This window comes from Podarcis pityusensis (genome assembly GCF_964106645.2).
Source record: "Podarcis pityusensis genome assembly, chromosome: 2".
Classification (NCBI taxonomy): domain Eukaryota; kingdom Metazoa; phylum Chordata; class Lepidosauria; order Squamata; family Lacertidae; genus Podarcis; species Podarcis pityusensis.
This window is the reverse complement of record NC_138029.1, coordinates 12,494,029-12,512,494: the sequence shown is the minus strand read 5'-3', so window position 1 is coordinate 12,512,494 and position 18,466 is coordinate 12,494,029. Positions and strand designations below refer to the sequence as shown.

General features: G+C 45.3%; 1 protein-coding gene across 3 annotated transcripts; it reads left to right on the top strand.

Annotated features, from left to right (window-relative positions):
- Window positions 1–1,232: 1,232 nt before the first annotated feature.
- Window positions 1,233–17,905, top strand: CNPY2 (canopy FGF signaling regulator 2). Of its 3 annotated transcripts, none has more exons than XM_080991516.1 (6): window positions 1,233–1,384; window positions 6,127–6,254; window positions 8,450–8,565; window positions 11,084–11,281; window positions 11,598–11,694; window positions 16,993–17,905. In XM_080991516.1, the coding sequence occupies exons 2-6, from the start codon at window positions 6,155–6,157 to the stop codon at window positions 17,034–17,036; spliced, it is 555 nt and encodes a 184-aa protein (XP_080847642.1). In that variant the 5' UTR covers window positions 1,233–1,384; window positions 6,127–6,154; the 3' UTR covers window positions 17,037–17,905. The 3 variants fall into 3 exon arrangements, with proteins under 3 accessions (XP_080847642.1, XP_080847643.1, XP_080847641.1); XM_080991515.1 differs by lacking the exon at window positions 1,233–1,384 and adding an exon at window positions 1,513–1,796; XM_080991517.1 differs by lacking the exons at window positions 1,233–1,384; window positions 11,598–11,694 and adding an exon at window positions 1,506–1,796.
- Window positions 17,906–18,466: the final 561 nt, after the last annotated feature.

Here is an 18,466-nt window from a genome sequence, read left to right as displayed (position 1 = left end):
CTCTGAGGAGATGGAGCCTCTGTTGGGCTTTCTTAACCACCTGGGTTGTATTTATTTTCCAAGTAAGGTCTTCACTGAGATAAACTCCTTGGAATTTAAAGGAAGAGACTCTCTCCACACAGCCCTTCCCAATGTACAGCGGGGCTAGTTCTCCTCTCTTCCTCTGAAAGTCCAACACCATCTCCTTTGTCTTGCTGATATTAAGGTGCAAGTTGTTCCCTAGGCACCATGTAGATATTTTTTGGACCTCCCCTCTATATGCTGATTTGTCTCCACCTGTTATTAAACCCATTATGGTGGTGTCATCTGCAAACTTAATAATTGCAGTAGACGGGTCAGATGATACACAATCGTATGTATACAATGAGTACTATGCAATGTATACAATGAATATACTATACGACCATTGGAAAGTTTTTTTAATGTTAACAATAATAATAATAATAATAATAATTTATTATTTATACCCCGCCCATCTGGCTGGGTTTCCCCAGCCACTCTGGGTGGCTTCCAACAAAACACTAAAATACAATAACCTATTAAACATTAAAAGCTTCCCTAAACAGGGCTGCCTTCAGATGTCTTCTAAAAGTTTGGTAGTTATTTTTCTCTTTGACATCTGGTGGGAGGGCGTTCCACAGGGCGGGTGCCACTACCGAGAAGGCCCTCTGCCTGGTTCTCTGTAACTTGGCTTCTCGTAGTGAGGGAACTGCCAGAAGGCCCTCGGCGCTGGACCTCAGTGTCCCGGCAGAACGATGGAGGTGGAGACGCTCCTTCAGGTATACTGGACCGAGGCCGTTTAATTCTGTTTTTCTATTTTTTTGAACTCTCCCAGAGTGGCTGGGGCAAGCCATTCTGATGGGTGGGATATAATAATAATAGTAATAGTAATAATAATAATAATAATAATAATGGAATAAGTAATCTCTATTTTCATCGGGAAAATGTTGGAAGGTACGGCTTTGTGAGGCTGAGCCTGCGCAATGAGTTCACGACAATCTTGCTCTAGCCAGTTGAAGGCAGACACGTTGGACTTTTAAACTCACCCACGCTCGGTAGGCTCCCTGGGGGCGTGTGTCACTCTACCTTTTTTCGCAACTCTATGGGACGGGGTTTCAGAAAGCGTTCCTAGCTCCACGCTTCCTGTGGAGAGAAAGAGCCACGCCCACTCCGGTCTCTCGGACTGCTGGGGGACGTGACGTATCGAGATAGCCCCTCCCACCTCGCCCGGCAGCCTGCCGCGCTGTTCGCCACGCGAGCCCGCGGCCCTCGCCGAAGGGTCCTTACGGGAGTCTGAGGTGTCTTTGGCAAGCGCCTGCTCCGAAGAGCAGGGCCAGGGTTTCCAGGGAGGCCGCGATGAAAGGCTGCTGATACGGGGAGAGAGGTATCATTTTTTAGCGTCGTCTTTTTGTGTGTGTGGCGCGGCCGGTGGAGTGGGATTCCGGGCAGGCGGACGTTGGCCACCCCTAGAGGAAGATTTGGAGGCGCCCGCTGCCGCAGCCGGCGCCGAGTGGTGGGGTTCGGGCGGACTCGGGTGGCGTCGTGGGAGGAGGCGAAGCGGGGCGAGGCGGGGCGAGGCGGGGAAGCTGAGGGAGTACCTATGGCGGGTACCATTTCCACGCCGATGTAGTTGGCAGGAGTCGGGAAGGCAACGGGTCAGACCGCATCCCTGCCACGCACCACACACTGGGAGGCTTCAGGGAAGCCGGGCACCGTCCCCTCGTCTCCGGTCCCCCGCCTACAGAACGCGGGAGGGAGCGACCTACCTTGCAAGGTCGTCGTTGCGCGTGTCCAAGGTGAAGTACCAGTTCGATACGATACAATAATCTTTATTGTCATTGTCCCATACAGAACAACGAAATTGAAAAAATCTACATCAGACATAATAATAATAATAATAATAATAATTTATTATTTATATCCCGCCCATCTGGCTGGGTTTCCCCAGCCACTCTGGGCAGCTTCCAACAAAACACTAAAATACAATACAGTGGTACCTCGGGTTACATACGCTTCAGGTTACATACGCTTCAGGTTACAGACTCTGCTAACCCAGAAATAGTACCTCAGGTTAAGAACTTTGCTTCAGGATGAGAACAGAAATCGTGCTCCTGCGGTGTGGCGGCAGCAGGAGTCCCCATTAGCTAAAGTGGTGCTTCAGGTTAAGAACAGTTTCAGGTTAAGAACGGACCTCCAGAATGAATTAAGTACTTAACCTGAGGTACCACTGTACAGGTTCTTAGTGACAAAGTTCCCTGGAGGGGCTGGCCGCTCTCCAGTCATAGCTGTCAACTTTTCCCTTTTCTTGCAAGGAATCCTATTCGGAATAAGGGAATTTCCCTTAAAAAAAGGGAAATGTTGGCAGCTATGTCTCCAGTTTTTAGAGACAGCAAGGTAGCCAGAGTCAGAACCATCGGATTCTCAGGAAACAGAAACTGGAACGAAGGGTCTGGCGATGTTCATAGCAGTGACCTTTGCCATGAGGGTGACCAGGGTCTAATGGGTAAGAGTTGCAGTCTTGTCAACGCTGAATCCAAAATTCTACATGCCGTACCAATCATGTGTTCCCAAGCACCTCCCATGTGAGAGGCATGGAGAGGGTTAAAGATCCATGCACAATCCCAAGCACTGCGGTAGTCACAGAGAGCGGGGTCAGTGTCGTTTTTTTCTCTTTAGTCCCAGCTCCCACAAAATTCATGCCACAATCGGGCCTAATGAATTTGATAGGTCCATGTATGGCCACAAATCTTCTCAAGGCATTGATGACACTGATAGTGCCTATGGACTCCGTGATCTCAATCTGGAATGCACAGATACTCAAGCACTGCCCAGCGCTTATTGTTAGCTTGACCTCCCCTTGTCTTGCGCATAGCCATGCTCCAAGGTCTGAAGACATCCAAACCCACATTAGCGAAAGGTGGTTCGACTGCATGCAAAGCAGATTGCTATGTTCATTGGCTTTGCTGCTCTAGTAGTGTATTTAGTGTTGCAACTGTAGGCTGCAACGCTAAACGCTCTTAAGAGGGTTTAGAAACAATTCAGTGTGACTTGATTCTGCACATTGTGGCTGTGAGGCATCAATGCCTTGTTTTTTGAATCTGCCCATATGAATGTTTTGATCCATGATTAAAAAGTCCAGGTGGCTTTATTAGATAGAAGACCTCTGTACCAGTAATGAAAAAAAAAATCAATAAATATAATTTAAGAAAAGATCTCTATGAAGACTTTGACACAGTAGAGTTGCCACTCCTGTCCTATGGAGTATGAGGGACTGACAGTCGGCACCTTTTTCCAATTTGACGTAAGATTAATTCAGTCTCCGCAACCAAACCAATACTTGAAATTGGAGAATTAGTGCACTTCCTCCAAGATGCTTGCAGTACACACACACACTATATGCATTTCCAACATCATTTTTTGTACTCAAGGCCATATATTTTTGTATATTTTCAATTTCGTTCTGTATGGAACAATGACAATAAAGATTATCGTATTGTAGGTGTGGTGTTGCTTACCATACGTTTGTAGGTGCAGGTGGAACAAAGGGCTTACTTGCAGTTATTTTTAGTAACGCATGTCCTTGAAAAGCACCTGGCAGGGCTTTTGGCTTGAGTAATATATGTTGAGCTGTGACCAGAAATCATTGCAATTTTTGGACATGTATATGTGCAGTTCCTGCCAACCTAGCAGTTCGAAAGCATGTCAAAGTGGAAGTAGATAAATAGGTACCGCTCCGGTGGGAAGGTAAACGGCATTTCCGTGCACTGCTCTGGTTTGCCAGAAGTGGCTTAGTCATGCTGGCCACATGACCCGGAAGCTGTACGTTGGCTCCCTTGGCCAATAAAGCGAGATGAGCGCCGCAACCCCAGAGTCGGCCACAACTGGACCTAACGGTCAGGGGTCCCCTTACCTTTACCTATATGTGCAGTGGGGGACAATCGTGCATATGAAACACAGTCTTCAGTGCATAAAAGGTGTATGTGAGCCCATCCTGAGACCACTGTATGCAACATTTCTTGAAATAGGTGCTTCATTCTTTCCCTGTTATGGTTTCCATACATGTTGTGTTATGGTGTGGTTCTGTTTTTAAAAGTTGAGATGCTTATACGTAAGTGGATATGAACATTGGTATCCTTACGCGTCTTATTGGATAAAAATACCCTAGTACTGACAGGTTTTTTTTTGCTTGAGCTTAGAGCCCAACTCTCATTTCAATTGGATGTGTAATTGGGAGACTCTGGATTCCACAGATTGCAAGCTACTGAACATGTATTTTGCACGATGGCATTGAAAACCCAAGTTCCACGTACAGCAAAATAACAGAGTCCTCTTTGGACTATACCACTTTTAATTGCAGATGAGTGAATGTGCTTTTTAAGTTCTCCCCAACATGGGGGGGGGGGGGACCTATAAGAACCTCCCTACATAAAAACAAAACAAAAACCGTAATCAGTGAATGGTATTCAACGACGTTTTACTTAGAGTAGACTCTGGGACACCAAGATTTTGGCTTGTCAGACAAAACAATCCCCCCCTCCCTTCCACTTGTGTACTGTTTGTTTGTTCTCCTGATGCAGCCCCTGAGCCAATTTTGGGGAGTGCAGGAGTGGGGCAGGGAAACCTTTGTTGCAAAGACAGAATCACTGGTTAATACCTTCCCATTGAAATTAATGAACACAGCTAAGTTACCGTATTTTTCGCCCTATAGGACGCACCGCCCCCATAGGACGCACCTAGGTTTTTTGGGGGGGAAATAAAAAAAAATTATTTCCCCCCCCCAGGCGTGGGGGAAGCCCGAGCTTCCCCTGACCCCAGCCCCAGAACAGCCTGCTATCCGCAAGCCTAGGGAGCCCGGCGCGAAGTCAGTGCGTCCCAGGCTTCGGAATGCAGGCAGCTCCGCGCAGCAGTCGGGAGCCCAGCGCGACTTCGCGCCGGGCTCCGGATGGCTGCGCGGAGCCCGGGGCTGCAGGCACCTCCGCGCAGCCATCGGGAGCCCAGTGCAACTTCGCGCCGGGCTCCCGAGGGCTGTGTAGAGCTTCCTGAAGCCTGGAGAGCGAGAGGGGTCGGTGCGCACTGACCCCTCTCGCTCTCCAGGCTTCAGCAGAAGCCTGCATTCGCCCCATAGGACGCACACACATTTCCCCTTCATTTTTGGAGGGGGAAAAGTGCGTCCTATAGGGTGAAAAATACGGTAGGTCCATTAATTTCAGTGAGCCTATTCTGAGTAAAACCTAGTTGGATACCACCAAATGTCCTCTCCCTCATATGCCTGCTACTTCTGGGGTGCAATAAAAACACCTCTCCCTCATAGGCCTGCTTCTACTTCAGTAGAATTCAACCCCCTACCTCTAAGTCCGAAGCAGTGTGGCCCTAGAAAGTTTCTACTTCATATCTCTGCTGGGTATATTAGGGTCTCATAACTTTGCTGGATATATTAGGTTCTCATGGGATTTAGCTTAGAGGTGCGGGAAGTGGGATCTGAAAAGGTACAAGGATATGGCGGTAAAATAAGAGTCCATTTAGGAGTGAAGTGTGTTTTGAAATCCAGGAATGTAGCACTACTTACAAATATTAGCTGGCAGTGAGATCTCTGCCTATCCTCTGTTAGCTCTTGATTGATCTGATAGGTGTGACCACTAAGCCCAATAGGCTATACTGTATTGCCTCTTCTCTTGGGAGCCGTCCAGGAGTTTTCCATATATTTTTCGGTTCACCCATCCCCCCCCCCACTTTTGTGTGTTGAATTTGGTTTAGCAGAGGGATTATTTTTCTTCCTCTATGGAAAGCATAGCAAGCTAGCAAACATTTAAAACAGCCTCAGAATAACTGCTGCCGTTGGCCTGTCACACAGAGGGCACTTTGTATTCTAAACTTGAGCTTGAGATGTGAGGATAAATGCTAGCTTTGAGAGTGTTGCTTAGCATAATAAGTCGTACTACGGAGCCCTGACTGAGCACAGCCATTGGATTGCTTGCTTGCATGTGGCTCATGAACACGTCTCCATGGCTGTGGGAGGTTAGGATGAGATTCCTGGTAACGGAAGCAGTTTGCTTTTTGGGGGGTTTGCGAGCTAGCTAGATAATTGGTTCCATGCAGCCCTGGGATAACTTCTGACTTTCTGTGCAGCTTGTGACGCTTGCCCACACCCTTGAAGATGAATGGCTGGATTTCAAGCACGGTTTGCCTGTCCGCTGCCCTCTTGCTGCTGTTGAGTGGTGCTTTTGCCCGGAGGAGCCAAGATCTCCGCTGTGGAGGTAAAGCAGACTCTCTCATAGCAATCTCATTAGGAAAATGGGTGGTGGAGCTTGAGAAATACAGAGCAGCAAAATAACATTGCTTGTACCCAGTGCTTTTTTTTTTCTAAAAAAAATGTTTAGGGGTGCTTTCATTTTCCTACTCATATTGAAATACTGCCCATCAATGAGGCCAAATTTAGATTCACAAAATGTTTAGGGGTATGTGTACCCCTGCGTACCCCCCAGGAAAAAAAGCACTGCTTACACCACTCTCTGCCTTTAAAGAGGCTTTTCCACATTGATTTGGCACCTGAAGATTCTAGGAAATGGACCAGGGTGCCCAGTCCACTCACTCTGTTGCAGGGTGTGATGTGCAATGGTGGTAGCAAACTTTTTCAGGGTAGCCTGTCTCATAACAGATCAGTTCTCATTGAGTGACCCCCCACAATAGTAGTCTGAGGGCACCTAGGTACATAGTTTGAAATAAACATAATGGTTCCATTCCTGTGTATGTAGGAATACGCTGCATCAGTTTGTTCTCTAATTGTTTTCATCATTACTTGGAGATGAAAGGTTGGCCACGGCAAGGTCTTATCCTAGGGATTGGCAGCTGGTGGCATGGGCTCAAACAGGCTCCAAGGGGTTTTTCATTTGGCCCCTCTGATCTGGTCAGATAACTGGTCAGCCTGGACAGCTCAGTTGGTTAGAGTGTGGTGTTGATAACACCAAGGTTTCAGTTCAATCCCTGTGTATGGGACAGCTGCAGATTCCTGAACTGCAGGGGGTTGGACTAGATGATCCTCATGGTCCCACAATTCTACGATTCTGTGATCTCAAGGGCCTTCCCTTTATTAGGCACCTCACCAGCTTTTTGCAGCAAAAGTGACCTCTACACACTTCAGCTATGTGCAACAGGACTCGGCAACTGAGATGCATAAGAAGGGTGTTTGACTCTTTAAAAAATCCTTTGCCTGGGTCTTGGGAGTAAGTAGCTGCCCTGCATATTAAGGGGACGACTTTGCCACCGTTTGCTGCTATTTCCTGAGGAGGAGGCTATTATACAGACCCTTGCCTGAGTAGAGTGACTCAGTTGGGCAGAGCCCAGTGTTCCTGGGCCTTCAGTCCTTCTCAGTTCAAAACAGGGTTTCCCAAACTTCGGTCTCCAACTGTTTTTGAACTACAGTTCCCATCATCCCTGACCACTGATCCCGCTAGCTTGGGATGATGGAGTTGTAGTCCAACAGCAGCTGGAGACCCTAGTTTGGGAAACCCTGGTTCAAAACTCCTGTTAAGTTCGTTCCTGACTGAGGTGAGGAACCTGTGGCCCTCCAGATGTTGTTGCGGGACAATTTCCATCATTCCTGACGAACGGCCACACAGGCTGGGGCAAATAGAAGCCAAACAGCACCTGGAAGGCTACAGGCGACCTGTTCCTGCCTTCCCTGCATGCCTGAAGCAGCATCCTTCTGCTCCCAATAACAGAGTTTTCTGGCCTACGTAGAAGCTGCTGAAAAGTGACGTTGAAATGGCATAACCCTTTGAGACGTTACGTGTCCATGCAAGTCAGCCCAAATGTGTGAGATTCGACGGCTCCAGCACCACACATCCCTGATACAAGCATTACGCCTCACCATGTGGAACACTGTCACACAGAAGCATTGCTTGGGAGAGGAGATCACTGGACCTGTGTCTTCAGAAAAGCCTTATGGGAGTGTTAGCATAACTACCCATCCCCTGCTATTGTATTTTCCCTTATTCTTGGGTTGCAAGCACAAGTCCCAGAAGCAGCAACTGTTGCTTTAGTAGTCTTGCTTGCTGATGCTACGCCAGAGGAGAAAGAAGAATAGGGGAAGAGAGAGTGCAGTTGTTTTGTTGCCCTCAAGGCTGCTGAACCAACTGACGTTGTGCCGAGGTCAGGAGCTGTCAATTTTACCTCTTTCCCGGTACTTGCTTTCACTCCCCTGAATGCACGACTTGCCTAACGTAAATGATAAATTCTCCTATCAAGTGCTGCAAATAAATTGTTGTTACAAGACATATTTTCATTTGCGGTATGCTGAGTTCTGAAGAATGCATTTGTTCAGCTGCCAAATCTTGAGAATGTTCTGGCATCAAGCAGTCGATCATGAAGTTAATGTAGCTGTCTTCCTGAGTGCTATGATCAGTACTGCTTCTTGGAGCTAGTTTTTGTTTCTTTCTTTCTTTGGTTTTAGCATGCCGGGCACTGGTGGATGAGCTGGAGTGGGAAATATCTCAGGTAGATCCCAAGAAAATGATCCAGATAGGTTCCTTCCGCATCAACCCAGATGGAAGCCAGTCTGTCGTGGAGGTAACATGTTTCATGCTTGCCCTTGATTGGCGATCTGAGAAACAGAAAATCAGGGAGATGGGTAGCACCCTGAAGAAATGTGTGGGGAAAACCCTTGTGCTGAGATTTTAAACTTCTGGTGAAAGGGAATTTATTTTTTATGGGCGGCAACCCAGTTCTTCAGCTTTTCTGGCACAGTGGACTTCTGTGTGCAAAATGGAACTTCCTGTTCCTCTCCTGTCCCCTCCAGCACACTGTGCACCCTCAAAAACTGCTCTGGAGGGTTGACGGATCCTCTGGAGCAAATTTTGGGGATGTGCAAGGGAAGGAGAAGAAACATGAATCTGGTTGTGCCAACAGAATTAAGCTCATGGAGCACTGGCTACATCCCTGCATTTTTATCCTTTTACATCTCTCAAAGCAGCACCCAACAATAAATAGAAATCAATAATTATTATTTATATTAGGTGTGGGGAACTTCTGGACTTCCAGATGTTGCTGAACTACAGCTCCCATCATCCCTTGCCATGGGCCATGCTTTCTGGGGCTGATGGGAGTTGTAGTTCATGGAGGGCCAAAGGTTCTCCACACCTAATACAGAAATTTCAAATTCTAGAGGTGCAGCTAAGAAGGGACTGGTGAGGAACATGGAGCCCGTGAGCGGGGGAATATAGAGTTCAACAATAGTTCCACATAATTTCTTTATCCCTAGTTCCAGATCTTGGTGGCTGCCGTTGGTCCTTCTGTTTGGTGACTTAGGTTGTCACAGAAAGATGAAAACTAAGGCAATCATTACAGTGTCCTCCTTTTGGTAAAATGGCAAAATGATTTTTTTTTTTTTTGCCAAGTGAATTTTTATTGTTTTCCTTACATATTCTTTTCCAACAAAATGTAATAGCACCATACATTCCCTTTGACTCTGCCGAGTCGCGACCCCCCTCCCTCCCCACAACTGGTATATTTATCCTCTTTCCATCACACACATCATTCTCATATTAGTACTATTATACATTGGAGGTATTATGTCAATCCTGCTAGTGTCTTGACCTCTTTACAATTCTTCTTTAAATATTCAATAAATTTACTCCAGTTATTATGGTATCTTTCATCTCCCTGGTCCCGGATCCTCCCTGACAGTTTGGCAAGTTCTGCATATTCTGTCAACTTCGCCTGCCACTCCTGTATAGTTGGTATATCTTGTACTTTCCATCTTTGGGCCAGAAGGGTCCTCGCGGCAGCTGTAGCATACATGAACAAATTTTGATCTTCTATTTTAATTTCTGTTCCTATTAAGCCTAGTAGACACGCTTCCGGTCTTTTGGGGAAAGTATATCTAAATATTTTTTTGAGTTCATTATAAATTGATTCCCAAATTTTTTTTACCTTATTGCAGGTCCACCACATATGGAAATAGTGCCCATCTGCCTTTTTGCATTTCCAACACTTTCTTTCTTTTTTCCTATACATTTTAGCTAATTTTACTGGCGTCAAATGCCATCTATACATCATTTTTAGCAAGTTTTCCTTTAAAGCCATGCATCCTGTGAATCTCAAACCCTCCTTCCATAATCTTTTCCACGCATCCAATTCAATGTTATGCCCAATATCAATTGCCCATTTTATCATTGATTCCTTTACTTCTTCGTCTTTTGTATACCATTCTAGCAATAAACTATACATTCTTGATAAAAATTTATCTTTACAGTCTATTAACTCAATTTGGAATTTCGATTTTTTATCTTCGAACCCATTTCTCTTTTTGTCTTCCTTTAATAAGTCACTGATCTGATGGTATTGCAGCCACCCTGTTAACATCTTTTCAATTTGGTCATATGGTTTGAGCTTTATCCCTTGGACTGTTTTCCTAGTAATATCCTCATATGTTACTCTTTCCCCTTCCATGTTCACTTTTTTTGTTGTCAGCACCTCAATTGGTGATATCCACCACGGTGTCTTTCTTTCCAGGAGGTTTTTATTCCGATCCCATACTTCATATAAAGATTTCCTAATCACATGGTTTAGAAAACCTTTATGTACCTTTACTTTGTTGTGCCATAGGTACGAATGCCAACCATATCTATTGTCGTGGCCCTCTAGATCTAATAGGTCAGTGTTTTCTAAAGTCAGCCAGTCTTTTAACCATACCAAGCACGAAGCTTCATAATATAAAGTCAGGTCTGGTAAATCAAAACCTCCTCTCTCTTTCTTATCGACTAGTATCTTCATTTTTATCCTTGGCCTTTTCCCCTGCCAGACAAACTTCGCTAAGTTTTTTTGCCAATCCTTAAATTGTCTTATCCCTTTTACCACTGGTATTGCTTGAAATAAAAATAACAGTCTAGGTAGTATATTCATTGACCACTCCTCAGCGATAGGTTGTAAAAAAGGCGAAAGATTTATACGATCTGAAGAGAAACCAGAGTATAGGTTGTAAGACGTGCATGGTGCCCGAGGAAAATTACGTTACAATAGGATCTGATGAAGGTAAAGATGGGGGAGGCTTTTTCCACCTTCATAGCAAGCTGCCATTCCTCCACAGGTGCCCTATGCCAGGTCTGAAGCTCACCTGACAGAATTGTTGGAGCGCATCTGTGACAAGATGAAAGAGTATGGCGAAAAGGAAGATCCTTCCACCCACCGGAAAAGCTATGTGAGGGTGATGTCCCGCGACGGGACCAAGATGGACCTTTCTCAAACCAAATTTGATACCGATATGACATCGAGCCTGAAGTTTGCGGTGAGTGATGCAGAGAGTGAAGCTGGGTGTGGGACTACTTGGCTGCTGGAGAAAAGGAGACTCCAGTAGAACCTCCTGGCTGCAACCTGTAGCCTCTTTTTCTTCTGAATTCTCTCTTAATACTTGCAGCTGGTTATGGTGACAGACATTCGATGCTGCAGTTGCAATGGTATAATTGCAGCCACGACTCTGGACCAGCTCCACGCTTTGCAGTACGTATTAGGGAAGTGGAACAGGTAGCTGGTGCCTACATCAAAGAACGTACATTGCAGGCACGATGTATAGCACGGCTGACTTCCTTGGTTCCCCTTTGCAGTGTGAGAGTATAGCTGAAGAATATGAAGATGAGTTCATAGAATTCTTCTCCCACGAGGCAGAAAATGTCAAGGACCGACTATGCAGCAAACGAACAGGTAAGCAAAGGACTAGGCTGTTTGCAGATCAAGCCGGTCAGTAATTCACTCCGTTGAAAGCTGGAGTCAACTCTTTATTAGCGAAACGTGATCTTTGCAGATTTGGCTGAGTTTCATGCCTTAGGAGCACAGTAGCTCTTGCCCTGTAGGCCCTACTCCATAAAATACAGTGGTACCTCGGGTTACATATGCTTCAGGTTACAGACTCCGCTAACCCAGAAATAGTACCTCGGGTTAAGAACTTTGCTTCAGGATAAGAACAGAAATCGTGCTCCGGTTGTGCAGGAGGCCCCATTAGCTAAAGTGGTGCTTCAGGTTAAGAACAGTTTCAGGTTAAGAACAGACCTCCGGAACGAATTAAGTACTTAACCCGAGGTACCACTGTATGTTGCTGAGATTAAAAGTCCCCATCTCCCTTCTATGTCTCTTCCTCCCCTGGGGTTCTTGCAAGCAATCAGAGACTGCACCTGTGGGCAGCCTGCCTTTGCTTCTCCTCTTTCATACCTCTCCTGATTCTGGGAGTCATGGGAAGACGGGACACCATTGACTCTTTATTAACCTGACTCCCTTTTGACCTCCCTCCTCCAACTCGCCTGCTTCAACTTCAGCTTCAGCCTCTGATACCCGACTTCTCTCTGCCACAGACTCTTCTCAACTCACTGAGCCCTGTCACTCCTTCAACTTCTGACCCCTTCTCTTCCCAGTCTTCTCCCTCTGAGCACTCATTGTTGTCCCACCACCTCTACTTCCCGGGCTCTGAGCCTTCTTCCCTTGGTGGTTCCCCAATTTGTTCCTCCGCCTATTCCTCTGTGTCCAACCAGCCCATGGCATAGGCCATTCTTCTGACAAGGAGGCACAGCTCTGCATTCCAGGCAAGAAGCACCCTCCTTTTAGCTTGCAGTGAAGCCAGTTTTCCAACATGGAGAAAATGCCAGTGTATCCACTAGCTTCCATTTTGGGCAGTAGACAATTAGTCACAAGTACAAAATGGCAGACATTGTTAAGCAGGAGTCATCCCGGCTTCCTTTCAAGCATCTTTTAAAAGCTGCATTGTTCAGACAGCTTTTGGGACATGATTTAAAAAACAAACACACACTATTATTTATTGAAAACCTGAAATAGCAACAGGTGTTTTTACTGTTGCGCCTGCGTTTTTATGTTTTACGCTGTTATTTTCTGTAACAGTGCCATTTATGAATACAGTGGTACCTCTGGTTACATACTTAATTCGTTCCGGAGGTCCGTTCTTAACCTGAAACTGTTCTTAAGCTGAAGCACCACTTTAGCTAATGGGGCCTCCTGCTGCTGCCGTGCCGCCAGAGCACGATTTCTGTTCTCATCCTGAAGCAAAGTTCTTAACCCAAGGTACTATTTCTGGGTTAGCGGAGTCTGAAACCCGAAGCGTATGTAACTTGAAGCGTATGTAACTCGAGGTGCCACGGTATTTCAATGTAGAAAATAATCAGGGCCATCTTGCCTTCCTACGAACCTGCTTTCGATTTCTGCTCTTGTTGACTGGTGTTAAGTTCTTTCACCCAAAGTTCTTTCAGCTGGATGAAATTGGTGCTCAGCAGGGGTTTGGAGAACTGAATTAATTTCCCAGTTGACGAATACCATTCAAATTGGTTGAAGGACCTTGATATCACTAAAAATAAAAGGGACTTCTCTCCCTCAAACTTCAGAGAACAGGCATCTCATTCCATCAAGCTTCAGTTTGTCTCAGGAGGGGAGAAGCTTTAGTTCAGTTCCCAGCTAAACACTGCCTGATTCACAAACCTCTGACTTTGCCCCCTTCTGAACAGTTGCTATACGGAGTTTCTAGGAAGAGAAACTTCAGGTAGTATTTTGGCCACGCTTTGACCTTGGAGAATGTTCCTAAGAGACAGGTGACCTTCTTCTCCTGGCACAGCTTCCTGTGCTTGGCTTCCTCTCTCCACGCTTAGAAACAGTAAAGGCAGCTGAACTGAAACAGGCTGGTGCTGTTGAGCGGAACATCTTTTCTTACCTCCTGGCAATGAGTCAAAGTGGCTTCTCTCCCACCACGACCTGTCCTTGGCATTGCTTGCCAATTCCCCATAGCATTCTGCAGTGCCTCACAACACCCATAGAATGGCGTCCTGCAGTAACTGGAGCTCACAGATGCCAAGAGAACAGTGCAGGTGCTATAAATAGTAAAATTAAAGGGTTCTCTGTGGCCTCGCCTCGTATCCCTGCCTTTTTTTGCTTCAGGGATGTCACTCGTGGCAAGTGATTCCCTTGGTCTGCCTTTCCCACCTCAGTGTCTCTTGAGGCAGAGCAGGCAATATAGGAGAAGGGAGGCTGCTCTGCCTTTATTCACCTGGAGTCAATGTGGTCTTCCTCCCCGCTGCTTGCTATTTGCAGTGGGAGGAAAGACTCCAGAAGGGTAGGGTGAATTTGATCAGGAGTGCAGCAGGGGCAAGGAGATGAGACAGATTCTTTTAACTGAGTGACAGCCCTGGAGAAAACCTTAGTCGGTGTTGGCCAAACTTGGCCCTCCAGCTGTTTTTGGACTACAGCTCCCATCATCCCTAGCTAACAGGACCAGTGGTCAGGGATGATGGGAATTGTAGTCAAAAACAGCTGGAGGGTCATGTTTGGCCACCACTGTTTTGCATAGGGTTCTTTTCCACAAGAAATGAATGGATAAGATTGAACAATACGTTGTTATCCAGCAGATAGGAAACCACAGGTTGTTGACCAGTTTCAAGTTTCAGCTTTTCCATGTGCTTTGTTTCTGTGTTCAGACACTGCACCAAACCATGATTTCAGCTTGCAAATTTAAAACAGTGAGTACCAGGTGGTATAGTAGTTTAGAGTGGGGAAACCCTGGTTCAAATCTCTGCTCACTGCTTAAACTTACTAGATAAACTTGGAGGAAGGGTAGGATACAAATAAGTGAGACGAAGCCAACAGAGGCACACTTTTGTTTTCCACTTTTTCTGCATTTGGCCTCAGAAGTTCACTCCTAATTATCTGGATGCAAAGGTATGACTATTGGCTATGGTGGATGTGGGTGGCGCGGTGGTGTAAACCATTGGGACTTGGGCTTGCCGATAAGAAGGTTGGCGGTTCGAATCCCCGCGATGGGGTGAGCTCCCGTTGCTCGGTCCCTGCTCCTGCCAACCTAGCAGTTCAAAAGCACGTCAAAGTGCAAGTAGATAAATAGGTACCACTCCCATGGGAAGTTAAATGGCATTTCCGTGCGCTGCTTCGGTTTCACTGGAAGCGGCTTAGTCATGCCGGCCACATGACCCGGAAAAACTGTCTGCGGACAAACATCAGCTCCCTCGGCCAGTAAAACGAGATGAGCTCCACAACCCCAGAGTCGTTCGCGACTGGACTGTCAGGGGTCCTTTACCTTTTTATGGTTTGTCAATTCACGCTGAACTGTAATCTTCCATGGCTTGAATTGAGTTTGTTTGGGCACATTGTGGCTAAATGAAGCTGTTTGATTGAAGGTTGGCGTACCAATATGCAAAATATGTAAAAAAATACATTGCTCTTACAGAATTGTCTTTGTCCTTGATTTACCTGCCTTTTGGGTTTGGGCTAAGCAACACCTTATTAGATATCTACAGAATGTTTTCGCTGTCCTAGAAACTCAAATTACCTGGGCGTGTGAAAGTATGCTAAGAGTTGCATTCTCTGTAGTTTCTTTTTTCCTGTTAATTTCTTGGTCAGTTTAGGAAAGGCCTTGGAGCCAATAAAACAGACAAATGAAAAGTCTCTTCCTGCCTTCACTTTCCTGCTGGATTTTCACTGGCTCTCAGAGGAGTGACAAGCAGCCTGTTGCCAGGGGTCCGTTTAGCAAACTGCCTCATCCTGTAGCACTGAGCTATTTTTGGACTACGAACCTGACTGTGTTGTTTTAATCTGACCTTTACCCTCCAGTGTTTGAGGGTTGGAGGCATGCCACGTTGGCACAGCCAAAATGCAGCACCTATTTCTGACTACCAGGTCGTAACAGGCTATTTGTAGTACCCAGCCAAATAATTAACACACAAATCCACCTGATTTTAGGCTCAAAGCCAAGTTGAACAAGGAAGTCTAGCCAAAGTTGATTCTTTATGATCACCTGTTACTTTTACAGATCAGCAAGGTGAGGATCATAGTTGCTGTAGGCCTGTAGAAGTGGCTTAATAATTGGCTGTCACCCAAATCAATTGCATATTCACCTGATCTGTTCATACTATCACTTCGCCAGAGTCCTTGGGATTGCGTGGCTAGTCTCATGATGTTCATGATGATTAGGAAGATAAGCTAACCCTGTTTGATCCTGTGGCCCGAAAGCAATTGCTGAGTCATTATTGATTTAATCTTCCCTACAGAAGAGAAAAGGGTGATTCGAACTGTGAATTTTATTTGTGGTGAAAAGTTTCTTGGGCAAGACCTGGCTGTGAGAAAAAGAGCAGAGGCTGACAGAGATATTTCAGCAAAGGACAATTTAGGATAGCTCTTTAATATATTTGCAACTCGTGATGCACCAAGGTGAATGCAACCCTTTTTATCAAAAGCGCAGAACTGCTGGGGACTTCAGAAATGTATTTGTGTATGTGGAACAGTTCACAGGTGGATAATATGGCTGGCAGACAGCATTTGAATTGATGACCCATGTGCTGTGCAGATGTGGGATTGAGGAACAAATTTTTAACCCTTGGATGAGGAGTCCATACTTTTTTGTCCATTCACTAGCAATTCTGTTAGAACAAACTCTGCAGTAAGCTCTGCACAGTGGAATAACTTTTTACAAGGGGAGTGTTTTAAAATGGACTTTTTTATCAGGAGCTGTTAGTATGCATGACAGAAATGAAAGTTGGTAGGGTTGGAGCAGTGAAAAGGAGCAGGCTAGAGTACAGAAGACCTCGCCCAATAAAATGTTGCCCCGTGATCACCACATCTCGTTAAAACGAGTTCCACTTTGTCCACACATCATCAGTCAAATATCAGCACCAAATCTCAAGTTCAGCTTCAGAAAATAAAACTGAAAACAATTGCTGAGATTTTTAAAAAGAAAAGGTTTTGTTATGAAAATTCTTTTTTTCTTACATTACAACATTTAGATTTACTATACTTTTGGATAAACCCTCATTTTGTAGGGGAGTAATTCAGACTGAGAACTATTGGTTTTTTTGTGTAGAGTGAAGAAGTACAACCATTACACCTTCTTGTGGGGACTGCTGCTATGATATAATATTGGGCAAGTTTGAATCAGCTCTGTTGTCTATCTGGAAGTTCCAGTTCTTGTAATGAACTGAATTGTCTGTGCTTCTGTTGTAGATCTGTGTGACCACGCCTTGCATCTCCCACATGATGAACTATGAAGCGCAAAGGCCTGCCTGGTCTGGTGGATGAGTTGGCAAAGTCCTTGTAGACCACCTCCCTCTTCCTAGCTCCAATAATTATTGTCCCAGCAGCCTTTGGGGGGGCACACCTTACAATCTGTAAACAACATTGTATCTCTAAAAGAAAACACAAACAAAGCTTCTTTATCAAAATTTTAAAGCGAATAAGTGATACAGTGTCACTCACCTGACTTTTTAGAAGCCCACCATTATCAGGCCTTTTCTGTTTGCTGTTTTTAAAGGGAACAAGAGACACTTCCATATGTGGACCCAAGTCTTGTTTTTTCTACTGCGTAGCCCATTCCTCTGTGTGTGTGTGTTTTAATACTTAGTGGCTATGTGCAGGTGCATTGCTCTGTAGGTCGGAGTCAGGAGACCAGCAACACAGCTCCTGGGTTCGTTTCAAGCTCTCAGAGGCAGAGTTCACCCAAACTTAAATAGAAGAACTTGTTGTGTTCCATTGTGGCTCTGCTACCACCTTATCATGACACTGGGCAAGTCATTTAATTTGTCTATGCAATCCGTGCTTTGAGTGCAACGAGTGGGGGAGTATGAACATACATCCTTCTAACCTGTACAAAGAGGGAGGAGCAAGCCGATTTATATATTATGCCTCTGGAGCACTTGTCTTTGCCTTGCAGCAGTTTTACCAGCCTCCACATGTATAGACTGGCTCCTGGTGAAAGCCAGTATCTGGCTTGTAAAATCCACAAGGGTGCTGATACTGAGCACCTGGAATTAGGGGAGGGGTTGTTGTACTCTTCAAAGGGCTTTTAATACCTGTTTAAAAACAAATGGGCCAGTGATGGCAAGAAAATAAATCATGCTGTGACTGACATGATCAACAAGGAACTCCTTACAGTTTGTTTCCTTTAGTTTTGCGTGGCAGCATGTGTGTACAGTGGTACCTCAGGTTACATATGCTTCAGGTTACATACGCTTCAGGTTACAGACTCTGCTAACCCAGAAATAGTACCTCGGGTTAAGAACTTTGCTTCAGGATGAGAACAGAAATCGTGCGGCGGCAGGAGGCCCCATCAGCTAAAGTGGTGCTTCAGGTTAAGAACAATTTCAGGTTAAGAACGGACCTCCGGAACGAATTACCGTATTTTTCGCTCTAGAAGACACACCAGACCACAAGACGCACCTAGTTTTTGTTTTTTTTTTTAAATAATATTTATTAAAATTTTCAAAAAAAAGAAAATACAGAAAGCAAGAATTTAAATACGTTCATAGCCTTATTTTCATATATCCACTTTCTGGGACTCCCCCCTTCCCCCACCCCTACCATATTCCTTTTTCATATTGTTGGCTCCACAAGCTCTCAGTTCTAATTAAAAACTTAATTTGTTTAAACCGTTATTCGAATTTAAAATTTCTGCACTCCACATCAATACCCTTAATAAAAC

Coding starts and splice junctions, on each gene's coding strand:
- CNPY2 (XM_080991516.1), top strand. CDS start 6,155: ATGAATGGCTGGATTTCAAGCACGGTTTGCCTGTCCGCTGCCCTCTTG. Junction 6,255..8,449: donor CCAAGATCTCCGCTGTGGAG/GTAAAGCAGACT, acceptor CTTTGGTTTTAG/CATGCCGGGCACTGGTGGAT. Junction 11,282..11,597: donor CATCGAGCCTGAAGTTTGCG/GTGAGTGATGCA, acceptor TCCCCTTTGCAG/TGTGAGAGTATAGCTGAAGA.